Source organism: Tachysurus vachellii, chromosome 25 (genome assembly GCF_030014155.1).
Source record: "Tachysurus vachellii isolate PV-2020 chromosome 25, HZAU_Pvac_v1, whole genome shotgun sequence".
NCBI lineage: Eukaryota > Metazoa > Chordata > Actinopteri > Siluriformes > Bagridae > Tachysurus > Tachysurus vachellii.
In genome coordinates, this window is record NC_083484.1 from 2506648 (window position 1) to 2517643 (window position 10996).

The 10996-nt window shown below is 40.9% G+C and overlaps 1 protein-coding gene across 2 annotated transcripts; it reads left to right on the forward strand.

Moving 5' to 3' along the window:
• The first annotated feature begins 435 nt into the window (after positions 1–435).
• LOC132839951 (basic helix-loop-helix domain-containing protein USF3) lies at positions 436–10740 on the forward strand. Of its 2 annotated transcripts, none has more exons than XM_060861167.1 (7): positions 436–548; positions 1888–1971; positions 2084–2151; positions 2730–2761; positions 3042–3124; positions 3209–3305; positions 3679–10740. In XM_060861167.1, the coding sequence occupies exons 3-7, from the start codon at positions 2102–2104 to the stop codon at positions 10320–10322; spliced, it is 6906 nt and encodes a 2301-aa protein (XP_060717150.1). In that variant the 5' UTR covers positions 436–548; positions 1888–1971; positions 2084–2101; the 3' UTR covers positions 10323–10740. The 2 variants fall into 2 exon arrangements, with proteins under 2 accessions (XP_060717150.1, XP_060717151.1); XM_060861168.1 differs by having other exon boundaries at positions 441–548; positions 1861–1971.
• The last annotated feature ends 256 nt before the right edge of the window (positions 10741–10996 follow it).

The window sequence follows — 10996 nt, forward strand, 5'->3', positions numbered from 1 at the left end:
TGATGTTAATGTGCATTACTTTGGCTCACGACAATTGTGAATATAATATTTTTACAAAATACTTTCTGTCCTCCTTTTCAGTGTAAATATATATTTTGGTAAACGGTATAAACGAATATTCAGGCTATTTTATTATAGGGATATATTATAAATTATTAAACATATATTTGTGATACACGTCATGTAGCTTCACATGTCACCCTTGTGTGGATTTAATTTTGTATGGGATAAAATACACATTTTTATAAAAATAAAAAAAATAGTTGTTATTACTCTATATTCATATAGTTATAAGCAAGCGTTCATTTAGCTTTGATCGTATCATAGTAGTAAACTCAGCAAATTGACCAACAAAAGCAGCCAATCGACATGCCACGCCCCTTGCTTATATTCCTGCATGTTATTGGTCAATATCGGCTCCTTCGTTGTGATTAGTGGATGTTTAATCCGCCCCGCCCACCAAGTTAGTGCCTGGCATTGAGAAAATGAAGTAAATCGAAAAGGATCAACAAAGTTTTTCACCGGGACAAAAAATGCCGAAGCTACCGGTAGGTTTTATTATGTGATCATTATCGAAATTGAGATAATGATATAATCGATCATTTTAGTTGTAATTTAGTTGAATGACCCTGTAAGCTAGGCATGTTGCTAATAGCTAGCATTAGCTCCGAGTCGGTAGCTAGTTGTTTTTAGCTCTAATGCTAGCTGGCTTTACGGTTGTGGCAGCAGTGATGACCTGAGTAGCTGGTTATAAAAGTGAATAAGCAGGTTATAAGCGTTATTTTCCGCATTGTAGCCGCTCAGTAGTTGTCGCGTATTTATCTTCCGTACGATCTTGTCACGATCTTGTCCGTAAAGTCAGCAACACAGCACATTTAGCGCATTAGCTAGCAAGCTAATATAACTGTCAGGGCAAATGTAAGTTTCATGTCATCGATTTCCTTCTACTGTTTTCTATGCAAACTTTATAGATAACACAATTAAAGTTGTTTAATTGTATCCTGTTGGTGTATGTGGCTGTTTCAGAATCAGACCTGGATCCTTCTCGAAATGTACTTAACACAGGAATTTAACTTAGCAGGTCATAAAATGTGCAGTTATTAAATACTGCACAACAAACACAATACATGCAACATCAATAGAAAGTCTTAAAGGGTAGGTCAGAACTGCTTGTGTGTAAGAGAGGTCTGGTTCTGGTTCTGATGAAGCGGTACCGTTTACTGGAGGAGAGTTTCTGAGGCAGCTCCCTGAAATACGACCAGGCTCTTACATGTACCTGGTCACTTACTAGTCAATTTTAGCACAAGGTGCCTTGGTCATTTTATTCTTTACTTGTATAAATAATCTGGATGTAGAACGTCATTTAAAAACATCAACAATGCGTTAAATTGCTGTGAAAACGTTTGGATTGGAGCTCTGGTCCAAAATGCTTGTTCATGTTTGTTACACCCTGAATGTGGAATCATTTTGTAGACACTTTACAGGCATCATAGAACCTGGAGTCAGAGCTTCATAAACATGGGAATCATTTAAATGTTGTCCCCACCTAAATATATGAGATGTAGTCTAAGTTTTATAGTGAAGGAAATTTTATTTATTTACAATTGAACTTTAAATCAGACCGGATTACCATCTTAAAAGTGGGCAAGAGATGAATGCTTTAAAAAAAAAGAGAGAAATGATCAACAGCTGTTTAAGCAGATTTCTTCTAATCAGGCCTGTTTGACATTTCATATATAACTGGTTGTACCTGTGAGTTGTGATGTATTGCACTTAGCTAAGTATGTATGCACCCATCCCACATACTTTATTGTTTGTTGTGATCCTGAAATTGGACCTGTGTTTTGGACTGGTGCTCAGGTCATGTTCACTCTTGCTCACTCACAGACAGGTGCTTTCATGAAGGACACAGCTCTGTGATTCCTGAGTTTAAGCTGGCATACATAATACTCTTTTGCCCACTGCTGGAAGGTAGGTTTGTTTATTAAACAACTGTTCTATATTAATACACTATTCTTTATTGTTAAAATATGATTCTATAGGTAGGTGTAGATTATTGTTTCTATTTAAATTTTCTCTTAAGGCTGCAGGGCGTGCCACAATGCCAGAGATAATACAGAATCAAGCAGAAACTACCCAGAAACCCACCCGGTAAGGATCTACAGTATTTGATTTATTCCCTTGCGTTAGGTACAAAACTATTGTGTTCTATGTTGTGTTCATGATGTTGGTACTGGAATGGTACTAATCACTTGTAACTAATCACTTGTTATTCACATTATTAAAGGTTCATTGCTGACAGATGTACAAAGGCAGGTGGCATTAAAGGAAAAGAACATGATTTAGAGGCATTTTGCTGTCACACTTTGGCTCCACTTGTCTCCTTAAATTGAAGTGTGATTGCAAATTAATATTGCATTTTTTTTAACTGATCATCTTTATCCTGTGATAAAACGTTTTTATCCTGATTGGTATCATCTCATTCAGAACACCTCTGTCTCCATCCACAGGGCACAATGGCTTAGAGAATGTTTTGAAAAGTATGAAAATAATATGAATCATTGGTATGACCTTCAGTCACTGGATCGCAATTTGTCTGGCTGTAATTTGTCACCATCTGGAAAAGAATTATGCATGCGCACTTAATTATTACCACTAAACTTTCATCTATTGTGAATTTTTTTAAATTCTATTGCGGTACTAATTGTATTTGTTTTGTTCAATTTCAGGAGGAAAAAAAACAAAGAGACGCACAATGCGGGTAAGGGTGTAGTGATAGTTGAGAGTAAAGTTAAATTTTTTGCAGTTTATGTTAATTGTATATGTAATAACAATAATTTAATAATGCTATTTCATTTTGTGTACATATGTGTAGATATAATATGCATCTCTAATATGTAAATATGTACATATGGCACTTTAGACATAAAATCTTGACCAATATTATGAATTACAACTGTCAAGATATTTTAACAGTTTATGCCAAATTTATCACTTGAGTGTTTATTGTACATTGAAAGAAACAACATTGTGTCATTTAGTTGAAAGGCACCGCAAAGAGAAGATCAATGCTGGTATCAAACGAATTGGAGATCTATTGCCTTGCTCTCAAGCCTTAAAACAGGTAATGCACTTTGAAGATGGAATGGAATTCTAGTACGATAAGCTTGCACGCTAAACCCGATATTTATTTATTTATTTTTCTTAGAGTAAGAATATGATTCTGGGGGAAGCCTTTCGTTATATCACTGAGCTTAAGCAACAGAATGATGAAATGCTGCTCAACGGAGGAGACAAAGTTCAAGGTAAGAGGTTTCTTCCTCCCTGGATGGCAGGATTTTCGGTAACTTTGCTTTAAGGTTTCCAGTAATTTGGCTCCCAATTATTGTAATAGCAATTTGTTCTTTTTTTTTAATGGATTATCATTCTGAATCCCAGCAGCCATTTGAGTGCATCTGTGAGCACATTTGTGGTAAAGTGGGGTTAGTGATTTCCTCCCAAGTTTGTTTAGCCATTATTGTACAAGCAGCACTTTGTGAATGGTAATTCAGTAAAATACAAGAAAATGTATCTACTAAGTCAATGCTTGGGATTGTGAAAACGTGTGCTACTGATGTAAATTGTGAGTTGAACCTCTACCCAGCTTTTGTTAAAACTATTTTAAACATTTCTCTACAGCGGAAGAGATAAAACGCTTACGACAGCAAGTGGAGGACTTAAGAAAGGAAAGCGCTCATTACATTGAGCTCCTCAAAGCAAATGGGATCAACTTTCTAGATGATCCCACTATCCACTGGAAGGGCAAGCAGCGCTGTGCTAAAGTAGCCAAAATAACACCAACTCACTTAATGTCGAAGGAAATAATTGTGTACTCTAATGAGAATCTGGCTTCTTCAGCAAGTAAAATGTCTGCTCCTTCAAATCATGTTTCTCATTTGAATAAGCAGCCAGTAAATGCTTTGGCCATCCATCCATCAAGCAATGTTCAAATGGGTCCAGGTCTTGTCCCAAATGGAATACAAGTCAATGAAATGACAGTCTCATCTGCTACATCTTCACAGATTCCCCTAGCAACTCTTATTCCTGCTGTGTCCAAGCCCCATCTCACAGTCATGGAGCAGTATGCTGCTGTGGCACCTGTTGCTCCAAAATTGCCCCCTCCTGGGAACTTTGTTACTCTTCAAAGAGTATGTCCCAAGCTTGCAGTCACTGCACCTAGTCCTCAACAAACTCAGCCAGCCAAGCCTACACCAACTCTTGCATCTTCCACTAGTTGCACAATGCCTGTCCAACTTCAGCCTGTATTTAATCTGTCCTCCTTGCCTCAAACTGTGGTCAGTAACACACTTGTTTCCGATGCATCTTCAGTGCTGCCACAGGATACTGAAAGCATGTCTCTGGTTCAGACATTACCAGGCAACTCAGCTCATCTAAGGACCAGTGCAGCTAGCAGCACACAGACTACATGGACAACGCTACAGCTTACTGGCAACACGGTACATCCTGTCTGTCGATCTTTGGCCACAGAAGCCAGTAACTCTGGGCATAATATTTCACAACTGTCAGTATGTCCTGTTGTGGCAAATCCCCAAGTTCATCCCATTCCTCTTCAAGTGCAAACGCAAGTACCTATGCAACTGCAAACACCCAAATCGACATGCATGCCTGTTCGGCCTAACCCTCCCCAGTTGTTACCAGCTGTGCTTCCCTGTCCTCAAACACCAGTTACTCAGGCATCACTTATATCCCAGACCCCCGTGGTACTTCATCAACCACCTCTTATGTCCCAGACAGGGTTAGCTCAACCTACAATTTTACCCAAACCAATCTCTCCATCAACTCAGTCCCACACATACCCAGCCATACAACCCAAGCTTCATATCCATCATACCATGCCATCTCAGCATGAACTGCAGCCCACTATACCACCACAGTCAGCTGTAATACCCCAGCCCCAGTCTGCAATTGTGCCTCCTGTTCAGCAAATACTTGTACCCCAGACTCAAGCCACCACATTGCCAGTACTTCAAACAATGCAGGTTGTGCAAATGAATTCAGATGGAACCCCAGTAATTGGGACATCCCTGCCTCAAAACAATCCAAATGTTGTTATTTTGCAGCAGGCTAATGCATGTCCAGCCCCACAAGTAATTAGAGAAGATGTAACCAATCAAGCCGCATGTCAGCACATTGTTATTATCCAGACACCAACAATGGCACCTACTCAACAGAACCATCAATCTAGCATTGTGCCATCTGTAGTTACCACATTGGCTAATCAAATAACCACCTCCAGCAATCCCTGTCCCATTACTGCTCAGTCTAAGCAGCTGGTTCACATCCTTCCACGTCCTTCAGCACAGGCTCAGACACAGGCACCACAGACTATCACTGTGAATGGACAGGTTTATGTCTTACAGTCAGTGAAATCAGCAGACCCCGGGAGCTCTCAGGTTAGCCAAAGTGCTACACAAATTATTCAACCCACCTGTGAGGAACCGAACACCAATGTTACATTGAATTGTTTGGGTGCCCTTACTAGCCTTAGCCAGAGCATTTCACAAGTCTCCAAACAAAGCAATGTACCACTGCACATTTCTCAATCTTCAGACACTACAGTGCAGTCTTCTATGTCCAAACTGGCTTCAGTACCCACTACATCCAATGAATCTGTTCTACCCTCTGTTGTGCCCGTGTCAACATCAGTAAGTTGTGCAGTTAACATCCTGCCAAAGAAGACAAATGTAGCTGCTGTAAACCAGCCCAAACAGGTGGCAATTAAAAGGGCCAGACCAGTCAAGAGAAAAGAACCTAATCAGAAGAGAAGTATATGCAGAATTGCTGCAAAGCCAGCAAATAGTATATCATCTCAGCCAAATGTTACACAAGGACATTCATCCACCATAACAGATATTCACTTTATGAACTCTGCCAATGAGGATATGAGTCCCCAAACCACTACTGTCAGTACATCTATGGTCATTAGTCTTACTTCAACTTGCAGTACTTCTACAGATGTTTGTGCCAGTTCAAATAGTAAATTAATTCACAGTCCAGTTAATTTGGCAACAAATACAGGTTCTCTAGAGGGCAATGAAGCAGTTCAAAGTCACGGAAATATTGTTGATGCAACTCCCCCATCTTATAGTAAAACAGTTGGCACCCTTAATTCTGTTACTCCCCTTGATGATAACTCTGTAATCCATGTGAACAACAGTGAACCTGTTTTAACTAATGATATCGATCTTCAACAAAACAAATCATCAGATAGTGTTCTCTCTTCTCGGTGTAACACATTGAACAGGGCCGTTACTTCTTCCACAAAATCAATGACGAACGATAACTCTTCATCCAGTGCACTAATTTCTCAAGATAAATCAACAGCCAGCAGTTGTTCTACTAGTAGCATACGAACAGAATCAAGTCCTAATTTATTTCAGAACAGAACCACACTCACAAGTGTCAGTCCTTCAGAAAATAATTTGAAGATTTCTTCTGTTGAAACTGTACTTCTCCAACCCATGAACACACCTTCAGGCACAAGTGCTGATCCAACAAACAGTCTAGAAACAGGATCCCTCTTGGCGAAGGTTCCACAAGTTCAAACGGAGTCTGCAATATTAAAAGCTATAGACACTTCACAGATGCAGACATCTTTTGTTTTGCATTCCACATCATCAGCTTGTTCAGATCCATCAGATACAACTCATCCAGTTCTACACCAGGAATCCAGGAATTTGAACACATTCAACAAGCTTCTTAAGCATTCAAAAGCTAATATGCCGGTGACAACTGCTAGTCAGATTAATTCTGTTAATGTCAAAATTAGTCAATCAAATTCCAGCAAAGACCTCAGCAGAGGTGAACATTCAAGTGCTACCAGAGAAAACATACCTGATGCAGATTCCTTCTTGCAAAAAGACACCATTCTTTCACAGGAGGTATCAACAATGGGAAATGAATCATATGATTCCTCGCTAGTTCAAAATAGACAGACTGATTCACCAACAGCAGGAACTTCAAGCAACAGAGGCTTTTCAGTTGCATCACTACTTCCAACTGGTCAGAATATTACTGCATCTCCTAATGCATTTGCATCTTTTAGTTTCACCTCTGAGCAGGCAGAAATCTTAGCAATGGCTGCAAGGGCTATATTTGAACAAGACAGCCCAGGAAGGAAAAGCGATGTCTGCAGTAGTGAAAACCCATCAAGTACAACTGCCCCCAGATGGGATATTCCCAAACCCCAGCAAACACCCATAAACAAAGAAAGGGTGTCAAGTCAACAGTTAAAGCAGGCAAATCAAGGTGACATAACAGTGTCAAAGACTTCATCACTAGTTGAGATTTCTGGCATGAATACATCTGGTGTCCAGCTTCCTCTGAACACTGCTTATTCTCAGTCACAAGCTAGTACTCTCACTAGTCTAAATGTTAATAATCTCATCAGGCCAAGCTCTGTCCAGTCTTACCCAGGGTCTCCAAACATTGGTCAGCAAGTATCTGTTCCATCACCAGGGGGACCAATTCTGGTGTCTCAGGCATCATCACAGGTCACCCAAAGCTGCTCTGGCCCAACACAACTTAATGAATATACACCTTTGAAAAGTGCACTAATGCGAATTCACATAGGCGATGGAATATCTGAACGTCATCAAAAGGATATGCCAAAAAGGTCTGCCCAAGAGGACCTTGTTCTTCCTTTAAACAAACGCTCAAAACCATGCCCATCTGGTAGTATTGCTCGGATAGACGTTAAGGGGTCTGAACATGTCCAAACAATGTCTGGACAAATTCCCCCAAATTCCTCATCGGTTATGACTGGAAACCATTCTGATGGAGGAGCTGCCCTGTTTTCTGGAAACACTTTTATGACCACTGTGCTTCGCCCATCTGAAGGACACTGCCCTTCTCAGCTGACACTGCATGAACAAAACCAACCTAGTGTGTTACACCTACAACAGGGACACCTACAACATAGCACACCACAATCTGGACAGATCCTGGGAGGAAGCCATTACCTAAAACATCAACACCACCAAGAACAACAGAGACACCTCTATCAACTTCAGCATCACCTTACACAACCAGACACCCAGCTCCACAATATTCAACAGAGGACTCTGCTGCAAGAACAAAATGGCCATAAAAAGAGAGTTGTACGAGGTGGTCAGACCGGACCACCTGTTAATTTGCAAAAGCAGCATCATTTGGAGAAGAATCGTGTGCAGCATCAACCACAGCAGCAGTCTCAACAGCACCAACAGCAAGCTCAGCAGCACCAACAGCAGCAGCAACAGTCACAGCAGCACCAACATCAGCAGCAACCACAACACCAACAGCAAAAACCGCAGCAGCTTCAACAACAGCAGCAGCAGCAGCAACAAATGCAGCAACAAGGTTCACACCCAAGGCATCAACATCTTCAGCAACAACTTCAGCACTTTAGTAGACAGGAAAAGAATTGTGAGGGTCAACAAGCAGCCCCCAGGACTCATCAGAATAATCATTTGAGTCAGCAAGACCGCCAACCAGGACAGGATCATGGGGCTATGCAAAGGTTAATGGGTTCGCGCACTTTAGATCAGCAACTAACTTCACAGGTTAATAATCCTGTTTCACGTTCTACAGACCTTGCTTGTACTCCATCACGACAGGAGCGTCATCGGCTGTCTAGTTATTCTGCTGAGGCACTAATTGGGAAGACTTCATCTGCTGGTGACCAACGTATGGGACTTCATACATTGCAGACTGCTCGTGGCAATTCACAGGATCAGTCTGAATTACAGGGTTATGTTGATTCCTCACATGGGAAAGGAAATATTAGTCATAATAATCAAGGCAGACTAACCCAAGAACACTCAGGGGCTCCAGACATTCAACGGATATCAGAGCGTTTACCTTTCAAGACACTTGGCAATGGGCCTCAAATAAACAACTTTGAAGTGTCTCGCAGTGGAGATATGACCAGTAAATCTGTGGCTTCAGCTCAGAGGGGTCCTCAGCCACAAACCGGATTTAGAATGGGAGCTGGTTCTTCTGGTGATGGACGTATTCGTGGTACATATGGGACCCATCCTTCAGCACAGGGGCTGCAACCTGGAGCAGGGTTGCCACGTGAGCAGGACTCATGCCATCAGAGCTTTATGCAAAGTCTATTGGCTCCACACCTTCCCGAACAAACTGGTCACCAGAGATCTGCACAAGGCTGTCCCCCAGTGAGTATAGAGTACAACTGCATACCAGGAGTTTCTTCTGGGGAACTTCAGGCTAAAGTCTCAAGCCCTAATTTACACCCTACACAAACGGCTCCCCCCATGCATCTTGGGGACAACAATAAAGGGCACATTTCTCAGGTTAGTGGAAATATACATGGTTCATCTGTGAGATCAGTTTTGCCCCATCCTCCCCCAACTCCACACAGTAGCTCTGATGCAGGCCGTGCTCAAGGCTCTTCCAGGTCGCTTTCAACTGTCAGTCAGAGAACCCATCATATTGGGCCAGATCCCCAGAGCTCAAAAATCCGCCCAGGGGATCGACCAAGGTCTGGCAATTTGAGACCTGTAAATACATTTGAGCCTGAAAGTCCATTGTCGCTTCCACCGAGTGGGGGAGTACTGCTTGGACGGCCACAGACAGGTGGTGAATCTCGACGCAGGAGTATTGTGCGTTTCATGCCGGATGGTGCACAGGTTGGCAGTGACAGCAACTTGGTTTCTGATCAACATCTCACCCAGAACTTTGGCTTTTCCTTTATTGGTGAGGGAGGTATGAATCCTCCACCTCCGATTAATGCAAATGCATCTTTCATTCCCCCAGTCTCACAGTCCAGTGCCTCGCGTACCCCTGCTCTACTTCCTGTGGAGCCTCAGAACACTCTGCCTTCTTTCTACCCTTCATATTCACCTGCTGCTCATCCAAGCATTCCAAATGATATTCCTATACAGTATTTTTCTAACCAGATATTTACTAGTCCAAGTGCTGATAAGAGTAGCACTACTCCCCTAAACAATCGCTTTGGATCTATTCTTTCTCCACCCCGTCCTGTGGGCTTTGCACAGCCAAGCTTTCCGCTGCTGACTGATATAACACCAATGCCCATTGCAAACTCCTCAGGCATTACTCCTCATTTATCCAACTTTAACCTGACCTCTCTGTTCCCAGATATAGCCTCAGCGATGCCCCCTGATGGTTCCTCAATGCCAATGTCCCCTCTGCTGTCACTTGCAAATACTTCCTCCTCAGACTCTAGCAAACAGTCTAATCGCCCAGCTCACAACATCAGCCACATTCTTGGGCATGATGGGACCTCTGCTGTTTAATTTATAGTAGCAAAGAAAATAGGGTTTACAGCATCATGACATTTAAAAACATTTGTCTACATTTCTTCTAAAAGCCTATGCATAGATCAGCTCTAATTGAACTCGTGTTTGCTAGAAACATGAATAACAACTGAGTTGTCCATGCCTATGTGACTAAAGAAGTTACTAACTTACATCATGCCACAATAAATTCAAGCAGTTTTTGTGAACGGTCATAAGCCTTCACTGATTGTGGAATACGGATTTAAAGGACTTGGGAGTTTCCGAGTTTTCCCCATCTCTTAAAGAGACTAAAGATCATTTTTTATTGATTAACAGAATACAAGTTAAAATATTTTTACTTATTTATGGAAAGTGTGTTTTTGTAGATATTTGTAAATATACAAAGGTGATTATTAAAATGGTTTTGTTTTGTAAACCGTGATGCCTTTTATGTGTTCAGATATACCTTTCTATACCTTTTATTTATTTATTTATTTATTTATATATATATATATATATATATATATATATATATATATATATATATATATATATATATATATATATATATATATATATATATATATATATATATAAATTTGGAGTTAGATATTAGAATATTTGATTTAGGAATTATTTTAGCAATTACAATACAATAAGCTTTTCATGGAGATAAGCATACAAGAAAACAC

Coding starts and splice junctions, on each gene's coding strand:
- LOC132839951 (XM_060861167.1), top strand. CDS start 2,102: ATGCCAGAGATAATACAGAATCAAGCAGAAACTACCCAGAAACCCACC. Junction 2,762..3,041: donor CAAAGAGACGCACAATGCGG/GTAAGGGTGTAG, acceptor TGTGTCATTTAG/TTGAAAGGCACCGCAAAGAG. Junction 3,306..3,678: donor CGGAGGAGACAAAGTTCAAG/GTAAGAGGTTTC, acceptor ATTTCTCTACAG/CGGAAGAGATAAAACGCTTA.